Below are 21,838 nucleotides of genomic sequence, written 5' to 3' on the forward strand. Positions count from 1 at the left end.
CGCCGGCAACTATATGGACGTATGAAGGAGGACATGGGGAGGACAAAGTGGTATTATGGAAATGACTTGTCACTCCTGTGACTGCGGCCGCTATATATTTTGATATAGTATCAATGCAGTAATTTACGTATCCTTCCCACTACCACGTGATAATTCTAAATATCCTTATTGATTTCCCCTGATGTACTGTCATTCCAGATTGTCCAAAATAGCAGCTCTTCGAGTGCCTATTCCAGCTGTGCACCCTTGGGTCAATCCTAAGCAATTATCTAATATGGGTATTCGAGCGGATGATTGTCTCTCATTTCTTTTACCATTAATTTTCTGTAGCGCCTATGGTGAGGCTCAATTAGGGCAGTAATGTGTCAAGCGCTCTCCCAATGCAAAAGATTAAAAGTGCATACAAATTCAAAAGTATATAGTAAACAAGAACGATCATACTTGTTGTATCAGCACTGAAAAGAAGGAATCTGCGATCTTCATAAAGCTATACATGGCTTCATATAGCCCATGCGTGAGTCAAATCGAGTGGGATACGAGCCACGAACAAACAACAATGTCGACTCTCCATCATGGAATAGTGCGATGAAATGTACCACCTAGTATTTCCCCAAGGTGGCGAACCAGTTCTTGAAAAGCTCCACCTTCTTGCTCGAGGCAACCCTGATTTGACCCCATCCGTCACCAACATGCTGAACAAGCTCCGCCGAGTTAACAGCTGGCCAGAAGACCAGACCGTCACCATTCGGATTTCCGGTTTTGATAAAGTTGGCCCAGTAATGATTCATAGTCTTGGCTATGGTATAGTCCTCCGCAGTCCAGGGCTTGTTGGTGGCGTACAGGTTGTTCAAAACATAGTTTATTTCTGATTCATGATAAGCACCAGAGCTCTGGCCAGGAGGAGCGTGATCCCAGAAGTAGTTGTAAACCGGGCTCTTCCGGGCCGTAGCCCAAATCTGGGACCATAACCAGGTGCCAACCTTGGATCGGTCAGTGAACAAGGAGTTGTAGGCGCCAGAGGCCGTGGTCGAGTCATTGGCCGGATACAACTCCAGGAAGCGCTCAACCCAGACACCACTGTAGGCCTCGTTCGCATCCGAGAGATATTCTTCCAAGCTGATGTTCAGACCGTAGGTTGCGCCACTTTCGTCCTTGGTGTTTCCCGTTAGCACCGGCACATCGTTGGCTAGCMCCTTCACCAGAGTATTCCAGTAAGTATCGGGCATGGCATAGTAATCCAGAGTAGCTTTAAACATGATCGTATCTTCCCGACTGGAGCCAGAGGCACCGTTGATCACTTGCTGCATGGTCAGGTTACGGGCCTCAGCAATACTGGACACGTTCAACTTCGAAAGGTAATTCTGACCCGTCTCAAGAGCATCGCTCTGAGTTGCGTATCCTTCGGCGAGGCTCGTACACAAGGGATCCTCGGGGTCCCGAACACCACTCTCGATGATGGCCCCCACAAATAAACCCTTGGTGAGCTTGCTGTTCAAGATGTGCTGACTGGCGGCAGAGCCGGCGGACTGGCCCATGACAGTGATATGGTCGGGGTCACCACCAAACGCATCGATGTTGGCATGAATCCACTTTAGTGCAGCAAATTGATCGAGCATGCCCCAGTTACCCGAGCTGTTGGAGCCAGTGACCTTCTCGAACTCCGCCGAAAGCTCAGGGTGAGCGAGCCAGCCAAACGCGCCAGTTCGATAGTTGTAGTTGACAAAGACAATACCCTGATCAGCCATGCCGCCACCGTCGAAGAGAGCGTCGGCGGCGGTGGATTCGGCAGGGTAACTCCACATCACAACCGGAAGCTTAGCATCGGTGGAATTTGCCGGACTCCATATATTGAGGTTTAAGCAGTCCTCATCGATGGTGTAATCGTTATCACCACTAGTGGCGGATGGACACACAGGACCCCAGTTGCGAGCATCCAGCGTGCCATTCCACGGGCTAGGTGGCTGTGGTGCCTTCCATCGGTTTTGGCCACCAGTGGTGGCTGCGAAAGGGATACCTTTCCAAACGGTAATATCTTTCCAGTGGGTTAGGTTGCCAGTGTTGGTGCTGTTGAAGGCGGGATAACCCTGGACACCACCATACTTAGTCTGAATCACGGTATCGTAGAGCGCAGCAGACGTGACGGGCACCAGAGTGCATGTTACTGCGGTGCAAAGGGCGGCACGACGCATAGCTCCACTGTATCGTAAAACACGTAAAGGTTAGAGAAAGGGGAAACCAAGCACAGGAAGTAGGAAAATATGTAAAGAGATGGGTCCTGTGAAAGAAAATCCGCCTTCTTCATAAGGACATCTGCTGCTATGAAGGCCGCGTAATCACTCTTGCTACGAACAGATTCCATTTTTTTATTCAATCGGGACACCTCCTGAAGGGGATGAATTAGAAAATTGCAACACGCGTATGGTGACGTTGCCAACACTGCTCAAGCAATGGATGAGTGAACGGCGGAGGGATTAGCAGGGGTCTAATATTCTTAGGAGTATGATACTTTATATGAATTCCGGGTAAAAGCTAAACGCCGAGTGCTACAAACACTACCTTAGTTGGAGGTTATGTGAAAGAACTCGCCAGACACCGAAGAACTACCAACTGGAGATGAGAAACACTGATGGTAGTGGGCTACAAAGTAATCTGTGCTCTGACAGGTATATGATCGTATTCATTCGTATACTCAAGATAGGTTTGGCCGTCCAAGCAATTAGAGCAAGGCCCATCATGCAGTATTGGGCCCTTGAACGTTTATTCGAGGCTAGTGCCTATGATGAGATACTACGCAAAGGTCGCTATTGCCATAGTCTTGTTACGTACCTTCATGGAGTACATTATAATAAATCCGACTTCTCTGTCCTGTGGTTTCTACGAGCAGTTATCAATCTGTAGATCATCGGCGTCGGGGATAAGGATAGACTAAATCTTTATCCGCTTCTATAAGCCCGACGATGTACTGAGCCGTACAGGCAAGCCTAGCCAACGCGGGGAAAGACAACTTTCCTCATTCTCGGACACACTACTGCAAGAGGTTCCTGGCGCCGGAGCATTGACCCTGGACACTCCCCAGCAACCGAGGGATGATCTCGCAGGCTTCTACCCTGGCATATCAGAACAACAGCGGAACAACGCAGGCAATGACGCATGTGGGAGGGAAATACGAGTCATTCAGTGTTGTCGATCTTGGTACTATTCTGGAGTTTATCAGCCATTGCTATGACGTGCCACCATGATGATCAGTGGTCTTTTGTAAATCTAGGCTAAACCTTGGCAGTCTCGCGGAGACTCAGTAATTAAACGACACTGCTTTGACATGCTTGCCCCCTTTTAACTTAGGCTAAAGTATGTTATATATCGATAAATGACGCGTAAGCATAGGGTCTTTGCTAATATGGATGTTCACCCTTTGACTGGAAAGCTGTAGAACGCGGAGTCTATACTATATCTTTAAGAAATTAGCAAAGCAGTGCCCTGGTTTTGTTTGCTCCAGGATCTCTCCTGACAACCTAAGACCTTCAAAGCGCTCAGCAGCCAGGTTCCTGTTCAAGCACCCATTCGGCCATTCGGATGGTCTTGCACAAGTCCGTCCTCCTCTTTGTTTTAGACCCCCCGATCGCCCCAGCCAAAGTGATCAGTTGCTTGTCTTATTACTTAGTCGCAGGTTCAGCTCTTGCTTAACAATGGATCAAAGGGTCTGGCTCTTCCGTTTTCCAGTGAGGCACCGACTTAGACTGTTTAGGGTTTGAAGATATTAGACTTTCTTAGTGTACTCCTTCCTCTTCTCGGTTCCTCGTCCTCGGAGTCTCGCCCATAGGGTAGATTAGATTTGCTTTCTTCGAATACTTCTTCAGCACTCGATCTATCCTCACTACTGTTCAGCGACTCTTTTTGACCGACTTTGAATGGATGTTATTCGGTTTCTCCTTCGCGGGGGTAATTCCACGCTGCCAGCCCGCCTTAATAAGCTACTAGAAGGTTTTTTTTGCCCGTCAGATGTGAAATTCATCTTCAAAAGTACACTCTGTTTTGAGCATGGGACCCCAGTTGAGCATGAGATGGGCATATCATCTCTCTGGACGAGTAAACTTGTAATCCCCGTTGGCAGGACAGTGCATACCTAGGCACCGTAATCTTGCACCGAAGGTGTCTTCCTCATTCTGGTGTACAGCTTGATGTTCCTCCGTTCCAGAAAGTCATCGGCGAATTTCTTTTTTTTTTTTTTTTTCGCGGTTTGTGGGAAACAGACCAACTGCATTTCTGATTTCCAAATGCTTTTGCCTTGACCTGGCCAGTTATTGTTGCTACTGTCATTCCTAACTACTAAGACTTTGCACTCGGCCTGTCCTTAAACTTCATCGCCGTGACCCAAAACTCGACCCAAACATCGTCGACTTGATCGAAATTCACACTCTCGTGGTTCCTACCATAAATCGTAATCTCCCAAGTCGCAAACGGCCCAATTGGCGCCATCAGCTCCGCCGACATTTTCGACTTGTTGGTAAAACAACCCTGCGCGAGATCCTGGACGTCCATGTCCGTCGCCTTCGTGATGTCATCGAGACTATCGATTCCCCTGGTGTTGTACGTCGACCAGCCGCCGACGCTGGCGTGGCGGCATGCGATTGAGATGGGTCTATCCTTGGGTGTCCATTGAGTCGGGACGACGGTTTCGTCGCCGTATTGGACGAAGTCGACGCGTAGTTTGGGTATTCCGTCCGGTTGGGTCACGCGGGCTTTGGGAAGCCACACACGAACCTGGTGAATGCGCACATTGGCGCAGTTTGCGAACGGGTTGGTGTCTACCACGCTGGTTCGGTAGGCTGGGACGATGTTTTGTAGCACTACTTGGTAGATCTTGTAGCCTGGGGCGTCGGGATCTTTTAGTCCATCGAGCAGGACATTTCTCTCGCCGTCGGTCAACTTGTAGAAGACTCCGCGTTTGGGATTGGAGTCGTCCCCTGGGATCATCATGGTGGGGTCACTCAACTCATTCAGGCCTGTCTCTTTGTTGTTGTCAAGTTGGTCTTTGTACCGGTTAATCTGGATGGAATCAGGGAAAGTCCCATCCCCTTGAAAGCCCAGTGGGATGTCCACCAGACCCCAAAAACGGAGTGCATGTCCACCGTAGTTGAGCACTCGCAGGCAATCAAGCCGCAGATCGTTCAGAGACTTCTTGAGCCAAAAGGTGATGGCAGGAAGAGTAGGATCAATCTCCTCTTTCTTTGACTTCAAGTCTTGACCCTGCGCTGTGTAGTACCTTTTGTCCTTCTCCGCCTGATACAGCAAATGTATGCAAGCATTGTAGGTCATCACTGCGTTGTTCCGCTGTTTGATATAGGAGACGTACTCATTCAATGACTTGATCAAGGTGTCCCTGTGTTTTTCCGGGATGGCGCTCTGGAATTCCGTGACCAAGTTCTCCAGGTCATTTTCTGCCATCAATAATTTCGCGGCGCCAGGGTCGTCCACTTCTATTGAACCATCAGACAGAGTGTTATAGCCCTCTTCCAGAGACTGAATGGTGTCACCACATTGCGTGATCTGTGACACAACATATTTCGTGTTCACATCCTCTCCCTTTATGGAATGCGCTTCTGTCATCGTCTTCATCCCAGCCTGGAATACTTGGACACCAATGTTCAGCTTTTCCGGTGCCATGGCGATGGCCGAAAGCGCGTCCAGAAAGTGCCCAGGGTCCATGTTCAAGCTGTGCTGGATGTCACTGATGATAGTTGCGACTTCACCTTTGATCTCGCCACGTTTGTTTTTCAAGATGGGAGTGAATGATCCAATTTGAAACTTGCTAGTATTCATTGGACCATTCTCGTCTGTAAGCATTGCGATCTGTGCTTCAGCGTTTTTTGCCCTTGTGTCTGCAACAGAGATGCTATCTTCCAAGAATGATTTCGTCGACCTGCTATTGTTAAGGGCGTCTTCGTACTCGGAAAATTTCTGCTCGGCCTCTTTTAAATGAGCTGAGAGCTCCGTATAACGATCGTCAAAATACTGATAAGACAATCGAGGGACCCAGTATTCGTCATGACCGAAGAGATCACGGCCAGTGAGAATCAAACCCAGTCTTGCGCCAGCTTGCTGGTATATTGACTGCAATTGCGTGAACGTACTGACTGTCAGGCCATTTTCCTCCGCAGTCGCGTAGGCCTGGTACAGGGCTGTCTCCTCCTTTCCTTCATCCATCAGGGCAGGCACAAATGCCAGTCTGTCAGTCAAGCGAGAATAGAGTCCTGCGGCGAGAGCTCTACTGGAGTCGTCACCCTTGATAAAACTGTTGTCAGCCGTGTTGAGCAACATCTGACATTGGTCCGGTTGTGCAATCACTTCGTCGATTTTAAGGTCCTCTGGGCTCCCGCTGAATTGTAAATCTGTTACAAAAACATTGCCATTTGAGCCATCGATGCCTCGTTTTCCGGGAGGCACGTTGATGTCTCCGTTGCCCGCTCTTCCTCCATGTCCTGAACTAAGATTAGCCACGTAGAGGCGATACAAAATTATTTGGATGCCATGTTACCTTTGCTTACATTGACAGTATGATCCCTGGCGCGGGTATCCATGTTGGATATCATTGCGGAGCAATCCCTCTCGACCGCAGCGAGTTCGTTGTCGAGCTGCGTGTCAGGTTGAGCATTGAATGTGGACATTGACTCGTTGATGCGCGATACCAGCTCGTCAGCGGACGTGCTCAGACCAGACTGAATAAATGCATCAATGCCCTGCGCCAAATCTTTGGCTTGGCTGCGAATCGTTGCACTGTCGGATGGACCAGTAGAAGATAGAAGTATTTTTTGGAGCTCAACTAGTAAATTTGATCCACCAGTCTTCAATGATGCTGGTACTGGGGGTTGTAAGGAGAGCATAGCCGTGAGACTGGTCTGTAACGCGGAGCAAGCCGTGAATAAATCGCGGTAATCTGAAACTGTGTTGGACAGTGCGTTGAGATTGGTAGGTTCGAAAGAGTGACCTTTGTAGACGTCGTCAAGTCCTGCGAGCAGAGTGTTCTGCAATCTACGGGCTTTTGCGGCCCATCTTCTGCCTTCAGTCTATACGTAAATTATTTTATCGTAAGGTGAGGACTCACGGTTCTTTTGGCGGTGGGTCCTGTCGTAAGGCCTTGAGTGCTGTCAAAGCGCCATTCCCATAGAAGATCTTAACGGTGCCTGATTGACGCAATGCGAGTCAGATATCTCTCAGCACAGCCGTCGCGGCAAGAGTGGAGTAGCTGGAGAGAATAATAGCATACCACCATTACCTCCATTGCCACCGTCTTTGCCTGCCTGTCCTTCTTCTACCATGTCCGCACCCATTCCGCCTTCTCCTCCCCATGCATTCAGAAATAAGCCATGATTCTTGTTATCATCTCCGATGTGTCCTAGTTGATCATGTTCCAAAGACTCGACGCACAATATGATGGACCCGCCATTCTCACCATCTGCACCCGTCTGGTCGGTGATAGCCTGATGCTGCGATTTGCCACAGACATTGATGGAAATTCGATCCAAGCCAAGAATCAAGTGGTTGCAACAGATGAGGAGATTTCTGGGGACTGAAGCACCAAGTTCGGTCTCGATTGCCTCAAGAGTAATATCACTCGCGATGACAACAGTCTCTGCGTAGATCAAAATGCTTGGTTTGGTGGAATCAAGGTCTTGGTTTATCGTTATTTGATCGGTTCGCAATTGCACCTGATAGCCATGGGTGCTACTGCCCACAGCGTAGGTAGCACTGATGTCGTTTGATGGAGTCATTTCGCAAAGTGTCTGGTGATCTTAGATGAGGTTGTGGTGAACGTGCTTTTGCAATGGGGTTTGGTGTAGATGAGTCCTCTATCCTCTATGCTCTTTCCAACGTTAATGGGCAGGCGCTGGAACTGGACTGCCTCAGTGCATCCGGATATGGACAATATGCCGATGATCTGCAGCTGGCGACTGACAGCCAACCGCACAACACGAGCTGCAAAAAATAATTCAGTGTTTTCTAGACAGCGCGCTGTTTCTGGTGGACCAGTGCGAGGGGGAGAACAGGACCGTGCGAATCAGTCCTCAGCCTCTATGTGTTTTCACTCAATCGAAGTTCAGCTTTCAGCCTCGCTTCTAACACGAAGTTAGCAACACAATTTGTGGCTGTCAGAACCTTCGCTGAAGGCCATACAGACCCTCGTGTATTGTCACCGTTGCCACTTCCACGGACGGGCTTTTTGGGCCGACAGGTCTGATTGGATTGCATTGGATTTGATTTGGGGCGGGTGAGGAGACTTATGAAGGGCTGTTTGGGCCGACAGGATATGATTTGATTTGAGACTGCTTGACCACCGAGGCGGGGTTCCTCAAAGTTCGGGCTGTCGCACTGCAAGTCTTCAGCCTTATCCCCCGACGGTCACACAGCCCATGCACATTCGATAATTGAACGATCAGGTGTCACATTCGCGAACACTAAACCACTAGTCCATCCTGAAGCAAACCTTCAACTGGCTTCCGCGGAAGCTTACTGGCAATGGTATCGTCACTTACCAGGCTCAACCCTCGCTGCGATGGCCAGGCTCACTCTCACTCTCACTCCACCCCCCGGTTGTGCATTTCCCCTCCTGGATTTACTTTTGTATATAATTCATGAAGTCGACACATTGTATTGTGTTTCAACACATCCCATCTCCTTAGCATCTTGAATTCCGAAACCTTTATCGATATGGCGCCCAAACACACTGCCGAAGAACTGGTGGGATTGATGAATGGAGATACCTGGCTTAGAGGTTGGGATGTATTGGTTGCGTATGATGAAGACCTCATCAACACTATGCTCGAGGCCAGCGTGAAACAGGCACCCAAGATATTGGATGACTTGAAACCATTCCAAGTATCATGGACGTGTGAGCTTTCTACTCTCTTATAGTAAGCGAATAATTCGTTGACGATTTTGACAGATAATCATCGCACTTTTGTGACTGAATACCATGTATCTCTTGGTATTCCCACCTTGAAATTTGTCGATGTGTCCGGGACCATCGATGTGACATTTGCCATGTCAGGCTATTATATCGATGTTACAGATCCTTCGAACCCCGGTAGTCACAATCCGTTCCCTGAAAATCAGAGAATGGTGGCCACTACGTATCTCTACAATGTTTCCGGAAACATGGACGAATCTCAGCTTTTACCCGCGGGAGTTCGGATCGACTTCGATCAGAATGTGCCGGCCTCAAAGCATATTGCCGTGGCCTTCGAAAAGCCATCCGTCAAGGTAATTGGACCTGATGGTAACACTGACCCAAGCTGGGATACAGCACTGTCGTTCTTGACTGGCCATATTGCCAACAGTGGTTTTGTCTATCGGGTACTAGGCATCCAGAACAAAGCTCAGGATTTGCACCTCCAAAAGACTCTGGATGATAGCTTCACTACGACATTAGAGCCTAGCTCAATGGTCTTTAGCACGGTCACCGGCGATCCGGCAACGAATACTCCGGGATCGTTGCTCATTTGGATCAACATGCTGCATTCGACCAGTTCCGGAGGCCAACTTCCATCCGCCGGGCAGCCTTTGCTTTTTCAACCTGGCCCGGATAATGCATCGAGACTGAGCACCACTCCGGTTACGGTGGGCAACACAGCAGGCATTGTCATATCCCATGACTGCATGTTCAGTTCCTTTTTGAAGGCAGGTTCTCCTCATATGCTAGTGTTACCTCGGGAGCAGATTCTATAGGAATCCACACAGGTTGTTTTAACGCTGTAGATGCCTCTTGCTAACGAGCGACCGCAGCCTTCCCTCCTCAATTCTGGCTACACTGAGCCAAAGGCCAACGAAAGAGGAAACTACAGTGAGTTCGACTACCGTGATGCATTGACTGCAATCGTTCTCACAAGGTCTACAGGTGGAATGCAAATCACGGCGAGGTTTCCTAGCACGCCGTATCACATCGACAAAGTAGACACCTCTGATTCAGGGTTCGGCTGGAATAGTTCGCATCAGTGTGATGGAATGGACTTTAACGCGAATCAGGATCCTGTTAGCATCAACTTTGTCGATCATGGTGCGACCGTCTCATACAGCCATACGCAGAGACTGTCGTACGGCAGTTCATTCACTTCTACTGGTCCGCACGGGTCGACACGCGGCGCGTCCGGCTCTGCAGATTTCACCCTTTCATTACAGGCGAATGGGACATGGAGCAACCCTAATCGTGATTCGAGCAACAGACTGCTGTTGTCCGTACCCCTACCGGCAACCTTAACCATGAATACCAGCAATGTTTCGGGAGCTGCATTCGGAATGGCCTATCCCAGCCCTCCATCAAGCCTTACAAACCTTCAGATTAAAACACCTACAGCTTCGATGGATAGCGTGAGCTTGGATTACTTCTTGACAACCAATCTCCTTTTCCCTGACCAGCACGTCTTTGACGCCAATGAGGCTCCGGGATCGATATGGCATCCAAGAGACACATTGCTTACGGGCAAGGTGACCCAGCAGACGCCAACAACCAGAGCCACGCGCTTGAAAACCCTCGTGGAGGACCTCAAACGAACCAAGTCGCGAAGCGAAACGCACAAGCTGGAATCTAAAGACACAGAGGGTGTTCAGACCACACCACCAACCTTTCAGGACTTGAAAAATGACATCCTATCACTCAAGCCTTCGACATTTCTAGGAAGCGCAATCGCTGCCTTGGCGGCTGAATCTGATCCGGATGCTGCTTTTGAAACGGTGCTGGTCAAGCATAATTACGACTCACTAAGTGGTGATGAATTCGGTGAAGCCACGGGCATTTACTCCCGAGATCCTGCAAGGACCGGCAACAAAAGTCTGTCCTTGGGAAGCCAGCAGTTTGACATTCGATATTTTGGAGCATTCTACGACATCACGGCCCCAGAAAGTATGCGCAATACATCTATGGTCGTTGACCCCCACAGCGGTAACATTAAAATGAACGAAACAGAAGCCGTGACGAGTAGCTCGGTGGGACAAGATGGAAAAGCGCACGTCACTTGGACCTTGCTTGGAAACAGCTATGATGTGGTATTCATCAGCACGGCAGTCAAGGATACCGCGTCGTTCACACTGAGTTTCGAGGGCACTGTGAGAACGCCGGGGGGAGTGGAACCATTCAAAGGCAAGCAGTCGGACGCTCCACGTTCCTCTTCGCCTGAACCAGACGTCAACATAGTGACCTACGTCGGCTTTGGCCTGTCTACTGTTCTCGGACTCTTCGCAATTTTTCAGTCTTGGTGGTACCGCCGCCAAGATAAGAAAGAAGGCAAAGACAAGACTGAAGCTGGCAAAGAGCGGATGAGGCAGACAGATGCGTCACGCGCAGAAATCAAGGCTAAAGTGAACGAAATTCTCGAGATCCTCAAAAGCCAAGTCAGGGAAGTAGTCAGACGCCCTCTCTCGTCAGCGGAATCAGACCGTCTGCGCGGCAGCATGGCTGCTGGATTCGATCAGGCGGCCGCAGAAGCCAGCCAGAGCGTCTCAGACGTCCAATGGCACGATAGCAGTCTCTCAAGCCAAGGAGCCGTCCATGACGCGACTGTAAGGAATGGACAACAAAGCGCCAACGACGCGATCGAAAGTGCCAACCACAGCGTCCGTCTTCCAGCAGCCTTTGACGCGATCGGGCCATTTGTTAGGAGTGGTCTAGTCAGCAATGGAGAGGCTCACAATATTGGCATATCTGCAATTTCTGAACAGTCCGCAGAAATGCAGACCCGTCTGAATGCCAGTGATTACCCCACGGCCCAAGCGACAGCGAGCATCGCCAGTATACAGACCTCCAAACTGGATTCGCTGGCCAAAGCTGCGGCGAAAAACATTGATATCTTACAGCAATCCAAGACGCGGAATCAGCAGGCCATTGTTCAGAACGAAGCACTAGCCAAGAGATATGCTGAGGAAGCCGCGAAGGCCACCGACGAAGCAGAAAAGACGAGATTGGAAAGACTAGCAAATGACTCGCGAGATGCCGTAAAAGAGCTAGAGGAAAGGCAAAGGCACGCGGACAAGCAGATCCAAGATGAGATTGACCATAAACAAGCCGATGAAAGGTCGAGGAGCGAAGCAGAAGATGAGCGAAGGAGGTCTAGTGACAACGCTGAGGAGGAGTATAAACATGTACAGGATCCATAGGAAATGGATGCAGACCAGCACGAGGGTAGAATCGTATGCGACCCAGGCACTTTTGCGTCTTGCGATACCTCTATATCTGATTAAAGAAAGCTCGCAAAAAGGGGCCAAATTCTTATGTTAGTCAACGGGAAATGTATGAAGGGTTAGAGGATTAGAAGAGTATGGATTATAGTTGAGCGGCTAGAATTTGCCGGTAGTGTAGCAATGGAGACCCTCATTCATTTGTTTAACGAGAGCTGCATTAGGCGTATGCAAAATACCGATTTTACGTGGACACTTACATTTGCTGCAAATCCCAATTAAAGTGCAAAGTCTTAAGACGTTCCGTCTAGTCCCCGCTGGGATTGTTGTGTTGGTCGGGGATACCGGGGAAGATATGCCGCGGTTAATGTCATCGCAAGCCGGGACTATACAATGGGGAAATACGGTGCGGATACACTATCGATCAAACTCAGAACTACTGAATTTGTCTCTTTCTAGTCTCTATGCCCGGTTCCCCGGGGAAGCGAAGCGCTAAGGCCTTGCGGTGAGGACATATGTAATAATTCAGATAACGGGGTGTAATTGCGCATCATTGTCGGGGAGTTCGGGTAGTGCTCTGTGTCTATAGAGTTCAGGCAACAGAAAGGAGGTGTATATGAGGATATAAAGAACAAATGGGATATCCAGGACAGAATAGAATGACCACCAGGCTTCTTTTCCCTCCGTGTCTATCCATCATGTACTACGTTGCACATGTGCTTGTGGCGTTGACCACCTTGATTATCGGGAAGTGTGTCTATAATGTCCTTTTCCATCCTTTGAGGGCCATCCCAGGTCCAACTCTTGCCAAGATATCTCGATGGTGGCTTTTCTTGTTAGAAATGCGAGGAAATCCTCACATGGAGATTCTTGATCTACACCGAAAGTATGGTATGTGTCGCAGGTAAAGAAAATGGCTTGATTACGTCTATTTACAGAATGGTAGGACCAATATTGAGGATCTCGCCGAATGAAGTCTCCTTCAATGACTTGGATGCTTCCGGCATTATTTATGGACCGACATCCAAGTTCGAAAAATCTGAATATTTCTATCGTCCCTTTGAAGAACAAGCCCCCAATCTCTTCACCATTCGTGATCGTCAAAAACATTCTCAAGACAAACGACTCATCTCTCATGCTTTCTCCAAGGCGAATATCCTTCAGTATGAGGCATCAATACACGATAAGGCCGTCTACTTGATGAATCGATTCTCAGAGCGTGTAAAAAGCGGCCAGGTGATCCCACTATTCCCATCATTTCGTTGTCTGACGCTGGATACAATCTCTGAGTTCGCCTTTGGAAGGTCTACTGGTGCGCTGCAACTGGAGGGGTTTGAGTCTACCATACTTGACGCCATCGATAAAGCGAACCACTCAGTGCCATTTGTAAGTCTCTCACAGGTCTTGAACTAGAAGAGAAAGTAACATGGTCAGTTCCAACATTTTCCTATTCTACGAGAGTTGCTCCGGTGGGCAAATTACTACAACCTCAGTACTGTCCCCAATGGATTCCTGGAGCTGAGACGGGCAGCCGACGCGGGGTTCCAACAGATGCATGCGACTGACACCTGGACCATGTTCAAGAATATGATATCATCCGCTAAAGAAAAATCTATCGAGCTGAAAAAAGAACACTTAATATCTGAAGCCATTTTGATGTTCGTTGCTGGGACGGATACTACCGCTACAGCACTAGCAATCACTCTTCACCATCTACTGCAACAGCCCGAGGCGTACCAGAGACTCCAGGATGAGGTGCGGACTGTAATTCCCACATTGGAGTCTAGGCCCTCTTTCCAAGACCTTGATCCATTACCATTCCTGGATGCATGTATCAAAGAAGGACTTCGGATCTCTTGTCCTAGTCGTTTCCGCCTTCCACGGACTGTTTCAGATGGTGGATGGAATTTCAAAGGGCATTACTTGCCCCCTGGGGTAAGCTCAGTGTCCCTTTCATATCTTTACTCGCCAGGAATACTAATTCTGATCACCTGCAGACCATCGTAAGCATTAGCCCGCTGTATTTCCTTCAAAACGAGAGCATCTTCCCTTCTCCCATGACTTATAACCCCGCCCGATGGTTGGTCGACAATGATCAAAAGCGCGAGATGCTCTCTTACTTTCATCCTTTTTCACGCGGAACACGACAGTGTATCGGACAGAGGTAGGCTTTATCCTAGGCCTTTGTGGACTATTACTGATACCGAATACTGCATAGCCTCTCAATCATTGAGCAAAAAATCATCTTGTCGATGTTTGTTAGACGATTCAACCCCAAGCACATTTTGAACAAGAACGTCGAGATACGAGAGGCAATCAATGTGACGATTGATGATCCTCTCGACGTCCAACTTGACATCACATCAGACTGAATTTTATAACGGGACTGAATGTTCTGCTGCCTCGTTGGATCCAGTTCTCACCGTGTACTGTGATTCCGGACACGTCCCGTACCCGACCAACTGAAGTCTCGTCCTCAAAAAAGGTTCATTTCGTAGTAGTTTGATTTGGTCGTGCTCTATAGTGGGGTTCGAAAATGTATTCCAAATTTACTAAAAGACCGCTTTCTTAAAAGTCCACAGATTTTCAATAGGATTAACAGGCAAAAAAGGAGGCCATGCCATAAATTCTATACTATTTCATTAGGAGGGTGTTTAAGAAGACGTGTTTGTACAGTGGCACTCTCATGCATGAAAATATTGCCTAGTCCAATTAGGTCTGGAAGCTATTCCTTATAAACATGAGACATATGGTCACGCCTGCAAGCGCTGCTTATGGGTCTCCATCCCAAGGAACAAGAGTAATTCGTTTATTTAAACCAAAGTCAGCCCAGAACATGTTTTACGATGTTTTTATGGTGTATAATATGAACATAACTAAATTGCTTGACGAGTAGGACTGTTAAAGGTGCATTGAGCGCCTCTACCGCGTCCTACTGAGCATTTACCAACCTTTAGGCATATAAAAGGCATCCTAGTGAGCCTAAGCAAGACGTGTAGCAACACTTTCATCAGTGATTTTCGGTCGTTTTCTCTGCTCCTATTTCTTCATACGAAGATTATGAGAAAGGCATTGTGCAGTAGATTTAGAAAATAAGGAATACACGAGGACAAAGCCTTAAGCGTAGCAAGACCAAGGGACATAAAGAGAAAAACGAAGGACTTGGATGCATTATCTCGTTGACCCAATCAACAGCTACATACAACACACGACTCATTATGCCAGATCCCGCGCATCCACCCAATTTCCGTGCAAACCCTGGCGTAAACGGACGGGGAGTAGAATAATGGCCTTGGCCTTGGAAAAATCGTTTGTATCCACCAGATGTAACTCACTCGACATAGTATCATAGTTATTGACGAGTGCCAAGACGTAGCCATCACCTTCGGTAGTGGACCCCCCACGAGGGATAAAGACGGGCTCTTGCACCATGTGGGTTTTCCCTGGGAAATAGATATCTGTTGAGCCAGTTGTGATATCAACATGAGCAAGAGAATTATACAGTGGGTAGCCACCGCCCAATTTTGGCCCAATTCTGGCGAAATTTGTGCCTAAACTTGGATCCATGAGGTCGAAGAAACAGTGACGGTAATGATGTGTGGCAAAACGATCATCGATGCGGTAAAACTCCGAGTTGTCTTTTTGAAGAATCTTGGGAGTCGATAGATTCAAATCGTCAGATCTGGGGTTGATTGTGAATCGGACCAGTTGGGATAGAATTGAACTGGGGTCGGGCGCGTTGCCTTTGGCATCAGGCCACCAAAAGAATACATTTTTCTCACTTAGCCCAAGATCGATATGGATATTCCCGGACTCATCTTCATATGCATTGGCTGTGTGTCCCGGGAAGGAGTTTTGGTATTGGAACCACTGTAGAGATAGAAGTAAGCATGAGATTAAGAGCTGTTAATAAAGGAAGGTAAATGGGGAAATACCTTTACATCAGATGGCTTTGCACCTCGCCGAGGAAGCACGCCAATATAGAAAGGAGTCTCAGGGCTCCACTGCCAATGCTCACCACCCTGTTTCAACCTTTCAATATCGCAGACCTGAGGGATGATAGGGAAGAGGACCTGCTATAGTAAGTTATCTGCATATCTGAACACTGGATTGGATGTTCAACATACCCAATTGTCGGTGACAGCAAAATCGTGAATCATGGCGACAACTGGGGCGACAAGCCAAACAACCTCAGTCAATTTGCCATCTGGAGTAACATTGTAGTAGCAAACATCAGGAGTTCCATCTCCTTTGGCTTCATATCCAAAACAGATCATCTCGCCCGTGACAGGGTCAAATTTCGGGTGCGCTGTGAACGTTAGGCTGGGTAACTGTCCATCGAAATCATATAGACCCTTCGTCTCCAAGGAGATGGGATCTAAAGCGTAGGGCGGAGAGTCTTCTTTCAAAGCTAGTAACTGGCTGTTGAAGAAAACCACATTTGTATTTGCTGTAGTGCGAACTTTGAATTCCACGGCGTCTGTATATTTGTTCCGATATTTACCTACAAACTGGTAAGTTGACCGCCCATTTCTCAGGTACACGACGAAGACTGACCTATTAAGGCGCGCTTCGCTTCGCGCTCCCGAACGAACTTTTCAGTTCTCACGTAGCGCTGTCGAAATGACACCGACCCGTCTTTGATTTCAAAGGCACTGATGTTGCCATCTCCATTGAACCACTATCTCCGTGAGTTAGCATTGTGCAACTTCCTCTACTAGAAACGAGTATATCTGTACCGGGTCATCCTCTATGAAAGGAGGCAGTTGAGGATCCGGCATCACTCGGTAGAAAGTTCCATTAATATCTTTGGGAATATCTCCATGTATCTCTAGTGCCTGAATTTCACCCTCAAGTCTACATGGCTTCATAAATCCAGAGAATTGAGGGCGATCCGGGAAGAATGAGTTTGGGCGGGTGTCCATGTTTCCAGCCTGGAGAAGGAAGGAATATCAGAACAATAGTGAATTATAAGCTAAATGCAACATGCTGCAAGATAGCCCTTGGGGTATTTATTATCATGCACCTGGCAGTGCGGGGAGCAACATCCATTTCCCCGCCGCTTCCCCGTTATCCGCGAAACCCTACATTGTGCGGCTGTTGGCAGCGGAAGGAGAGTACAGGTGTTCTGACTAGTTCTCTTAATAACATAAGTTAACGGTCGTATTCTAGTAAACACATTAGATTTCGGGGCTTCTCCTTTCCAACTAGAAGATAGCTCTGACAACCGTCTTATATATAGTTGTGTTGCAGGACGAGCGTCCATCATAGAATGAACGCGTAAGCTACAACTAGTAAACAACCATTACTCGCCTGAACTTTCCTGCTTTTAGATTGCAAGACGAGGTTGGATATTTCCTCCCTGAATCCGGAGCGGCGTCCGCCACTTACCCCCGATATACCCTAATGTGGTAAGTAGAGCGGAAGACTCCTAGCACAAGGCTTTGGCCACTTGCTCCTATATTTAATGCTATATTTCCTATTCATCCAAAAAACAGTGTTAAAGATCATATGATGACTGGACATTAGACCACTACTGTCCCTGGGAGCGGGTCGCTGCGTTCCTTTTTTGATGCAGTGAGCGGTTTTATCGGTGAGAAGAATGTGTCACGGACACCCCAACATGGTGCTCTGCAAGGTATGCAGGGACAAGAATTCCTACGGAGACCCATTTTCTGCCAGGGGAAGCCACTTGCCTAGTGGTGCTGTTCGACCAAGCGAAGACGAACAGGCATCGTTTGACCGCGTTCATAATGCTGGCTTAAGTACGGCTGAGCGGACGGGAAGCCCTGTTTCCCACAACCCTGTGGTCGTATATGCTGGGCATGAGTAGAACTGAAATCATGTAGGACAATTGGCGTGAATGGACCAGGTACTGTGGGCATTGTGCAACTAGACACAGCGGTAGTCTATGCGCGCACACTCTGGTAACGGTCTTCTCTTAGGATTACAAGGTAAAGCTTCGCTCATGGGACCTTGGCCACCTTAGAACTGTAAAGTCTAATTGATGAAAGTATCGAGTGGAAGAAACTCATGGTGACAAAGATATATCCCACATTCTTCTCATTTCTTTTAACTCTGTTGCGGCATATCATGTACGCTGAACCCCCAGAGGTTGAGCGTTGCCATGAATATCCATCTGTATCTGTCGATAGGAGATGTGCTACCACTACCTTTACTGCCTGTAATAAACAAACAAACAATGAAATCAAAATTTGATAATATTTAATAGACTTATATAATGGCATATTACTATTTACAGTCTTTAGCCTCCTAATATAATTCAGATCTCTCTGCTGTACTATGCTAGTCAGGTGTTTACGAATAGCTCCCAGATATAGTCCTAGCCAGATATGAAACCGCACTATTGTCTTTGGGCAACACGACTATGACTGACCAACAGTAATGGTGGAACTAGAAACAAGCTTACTTAAGTGTGTATACTCGATTGTGAAAAGTAAATGCAATCAAGAGCGCCCTAGAGATGTGAATTTTGCCTTATCCTATCAGGGCCAAGAGCTGATGAAGGCCAAATATGCATTAGTGATGCGTTGTTCAGCAGGGCTCGAGAGCTCGATCTAAAGATGTGGCAATTGGCGCTGGATATTGCTCAAGTTGGAGTGGATGTCGGAGAGAGTAAAGATCTAGTAAAAGATTCCGAACAAGGTCAGTACCGTTCTTTAGCTAGGAAGTGTACAGATTTCAAACCTAAAGCAAATATGATTGTCTCAGGCAGAAAGCAACGAGCAGTTCTTGACTCGCTTTCCCAGCAGGAGATTGGGACGTTACCGTCCAAAAGGCACCCAGGGGCATGCACATGGTTCTTTGAGAGACCTGAATTCACTTTGTGGAGATCGGAAGAAGAATCAATGCTTTGGGTGAAGGGCAAGGGTAGGTCTCAGTATTGATAGACCTTGTTCCCATCTTCGCGTTTCTTTCACTTCTGATTCATGCAGACCCCACGTCAGCATTTAGATGATCATGATATCCACAACTGGTCATGGAAAGTCTAGTCCATGGTAAGCTATTGTAAGTGAAGCACATATAGTCATTCTGCTGACACTCAGGCTAGCTCTACAGTGATCAAGAATATGGGGCTTTATTGTGAAAATCATGGTGAGAACTTGCTGCCACGCTTTTATTCCTTGTTTGCTGATACACAAAAGCAAAACATACTAATATGCCTCTCATCACTGTTAAGGCGGCTGTGTACAGATAGCAAGACATTCATGTCGTGGAAACATTGTATGGGAGACTTACACAGTGTGGCAGCCCACTACGGTATGATGATGTCAAAGCCGCCTTGGAAAAATCTGCAATAGCAGTGATGGCAAGGTCTAAGAGAATATACATCGTTTTCGATGCTCTCGATGAACTACCGAATGCGCTGGACAGGTTCCAACGGACTAAGGTCCTCACATGGACGGTTGAAATATCATTCATCAGCCACAAGTTGATAGCCAGACTGACTAGCTATTTAAACTAGACTATGATCAAGAGAGCAAGAGAGCTGACTGCTCACTATGTCACCTATCCTAGCTAATGGTTTATGCACCATGAGGAACCAATGGGCTACTTATTCATTAGGCGTTGATTGCTTCTGCGAACCAAGTAATGAAGAACACTAAGATATAACACCATTGTCTAAGAGTTGGGCATCCTCTGCTTCAAAATGGAGGCAGCGGGGTTGATGGAGCAGTTACCATGCCTGGTCATCCGAGGAATGTTGTGACTACTGCGACTCGCATAAACATGAGCACTGGTAGGTATATTAAAGGTCCATTTTGAATTTCAGCTATAATAATGAACTTGGACTTTAAGATATGAAATTTAGTGCCTTCGCATTCGCGTTTAGATACAGGGAAAAACCTCAACCTGCAGGAGGACAAAAACCTGTAACAAGGCACCTCTCTACCAACTTGTTTCCATGTTACAGCTAGTAGAAATCATTTGTAATACCCACATCAAAAGTAGGGATATCTTGCCGTGCCCTAATCGCGCGGCCACCAGGACCAGTAACAGTTTCTACCGCATACCTGCAATCACTGTCTGCGCAGAACCGAGCAGCTTCATCAGGTTCAAGTTGTGAGACATAGACAGTATCTCCCCTTCGGATACCAATGTCGGTACAAGGTTGGTAGCCATCACCAAAATAAGATCCCCGCGGTGTACGAATCAACCATGCCGAAGAGCCCATAGACAGCAATGACACAATAAAAGTGGCAGCAGCAGCAGCTTTCATTTTTGCCGTATAACAGTCAATATTAGGCACGTTAAGGCTTTCCACGCTGCGCGTTGAGGCGGTCTGAGCATAATCAGTACCCTGCACAATCCTCTATTGCCATTAAATGTAATACTAACTTACTGAACAGATATTATCGGTCAATTGGTAGACTAACTGTGTTGGAGTTGAGCAAATAGTAAGACGTCTAAGTAGAATCTCAAGTGTTTTTATAGGCAGAGTAAGATCATACAAAGTTTATCAAGGTGGTCTAGAAGCTTGAAAATACCAAAAGCACCGGAAGATATGGAAGATATGGTGACGTATAATAAAAATACTTTAGCGCTGTGTTGCTCTTTCTGAACAAATCCATCCATAGTTCTGTATTACCAAGTTCTGCATCTGGCAATACTCCTCTAGTCATGTACGTCAGCATCACCAAAATATCTTACTACAAGAACATCTCAACAACTGGAGATAACAGAGATCTAATCCACAATTCACATGACCTTATTCAGAGGAGTAATTGTTCTTTTACCCTTTATATCATTAGCTGGTTGCAGTAATTGTCCTATTGACAAGAACAGCATCCCTGGCCTCTCTAAGGGCTATCCCAAGCTCCGAAAAGCGTCATATGTTCAGGGAAGTTTGTCTGAAGATAGTTTTTATCTAATTCTACCCCGTTTCAATGAGATTAAGTTCCGGTGAGAAAGGTGGCCATCTAATCATATAGAACCCCCCCTTCTCGAGTACACAGTCCCGAATCTCCACGACTCTACTGGATGGTCGACCCAACATTGAATTTAGCGCTCTGTCCTCATCTGAGTCCGTTCCGGTTAAGCTGCCTCATAGAATTACAAGGCTATTCAGCGCAGATTCCTGTTCATTAATCCTCGAGGGAGAAGATAGAGAGGCGTATCAGAAAGCACTGTCCAGGAATAAGAGTCGTTTACATCATGGGACATTTCCTGAATGGACAACAAACACTGACGCATCCGGCTGTCCATCTGCAAGGCAGAGTGCGTTTGCAGCTACGCGATGAAGCAATCTTGGTCGGGGCGCCCAATGGTACGACGACAGAATCCGAGAGCGCATTACCTCCTATCACAAAATGACATTTCATTTTCCGGGGATCCAACAGCAGAAGTCAACCCAGATGCTGCATGTATCCTGCCTGAACCTTCCGCGCGGCGCGACTCTCCTTGACAGTCACAACTGCTCTATTCATAACAGCGTCAAGATCGTGTCAGCCATGTGCCTGTTTACGCGAAAGATCTTACAAATCACGACAACCAATAGTCGTTTATATGGCCAGAAGCTACGGCATATGCAGCCCACCCTGTATGAAATGGAATGCATTGCTCGGCTGTCATCGATTACAACCGACATTACCGCTCTAACACGCTCCAAATATGCCGGAGAGAACCATCCTGCAGTTATATTGTATAGGAT

At 47.5% G+C, this 21,838-nt stretch overlaps 5 protein-coding genes across 5 annotated transcripts; 2 read left to right on the forward strand and 3 right to left on the reverse strand.

Moving 5' to 3' along the window:
- Positions 1-599: 599 nt before the first annotated feature.
- Positions 600-2,189, reverse strand: Asppvi_011130 (carboxylesterase/lipase family protein; the record flags this gene model as incomplete). Its single annotated transcript, XM_043306965.1, has 1 exon — positions 600-2,189. One exon carries the CDS (start codon positions 2,187-2,189, stop codon positions 600-602), a length of 1,590 nt encoding a protein of 529 aa, XP_043162900.1.
- A 2,137-nt stretch (positions 2,190-4,326) lies between these two features.
- On the reverse strand, positions 4,327-7,769 carry Asppvi_011131 (uncharacterized protein; the record flags this gene model as incomplete). Its single annotated transcript, XM_043306966.1, has 4 exons — positions 4,327-6,479; positions 6,536-7,053; positions 7,103-7,181; positions 7,265-7,769. The coding sequence occupies 4 exons, from the start codon at positions 7,767-7,769 to the stop codon at positions 4,327-4,329; spliced, it is 3,255 nt and encodes a 1,084-aa protein (XP_043162901.1).
- A 937-nt stretch (positions 7,770-8,706) lies between these two features.
- Asppvi_011132 (uncharacterized protein) lies at positions 8,707-12,144 on the forward strand (the record flags this gene model as incomplete). The annotated part of the gene is made up of 3 exons (XM_043306967.1): positions 8,707-8,887; positions 8,942-9,615; positions 9,754-12,144. 3 exons carry the CDS (start codon positions 8,707-8,709, stop codon positions 12,142-12,144), a joined length of 3,246 nt encoding a protein of 1,081 aa, XP_043162902.1.
- A 719-nt stretch (positions 12,145-12,863) lies between these two features.
- Asppvi_011133 (cytochrome P450) lies at positions 12,864-14,537 on the forward strand (the record flags this gene model as incomplete). Its single annotated transcript, XM_043306968.1, has 5 exons — positions 12,864-13,056; positions 13,112-13,551; positions 13,600-14,100; positions 14,163-14,329; positions 14,384-14,537. The coding sequence occupies 5 exons, from the start codon at positions 12,864-12,866 to the stop codon at positions 14,535-14,537; spliced, it is 1,455 nt and encodes a 484-aa protein (XP_043162903.1).
- Positions 14,538-15,381: 844 nt separating this feature from the next.
- On the reverse strand, positions 15,382-17,090 carry Asppvi_011134 (carotenoid oxygenase family protein; the record flags this gene model as incomplete). Its single annotated transcript, XM_043306969.1, has 5 exons — positions 15,382-16,035; positions 16,101-16,238; positions 16,293-16,669; positions 16,723-16,846; positions 16,905-17,090. 5 exons carry the CDS (start codon positions 17,088-17,090, stop codon positions 15,382-15,384), a joined length of 1,479 nt encoding a protein of 492 aa, XP_043162904.1.
- Positions 17,091-21,838: the final 4,748 nt, after the last annotated feature.

Source organism: Aspergillus pseudoviridinutans (genome assembly GCF_018340605.1).
Source record: "Aspergillus pseudoviridinutans IFM 55266 DNA, scaffold_9, whole genome shotgun sequence".
In the NCBI taxonomy this organism is placed as follows: domain Eukaryota; kingdom Fungi; phylum Ascomycota; class Eurotiomycetes; order Eurotiales; family Aspergillaceae; genus Aspergillus; species Aspergillus pseudoviridinutans.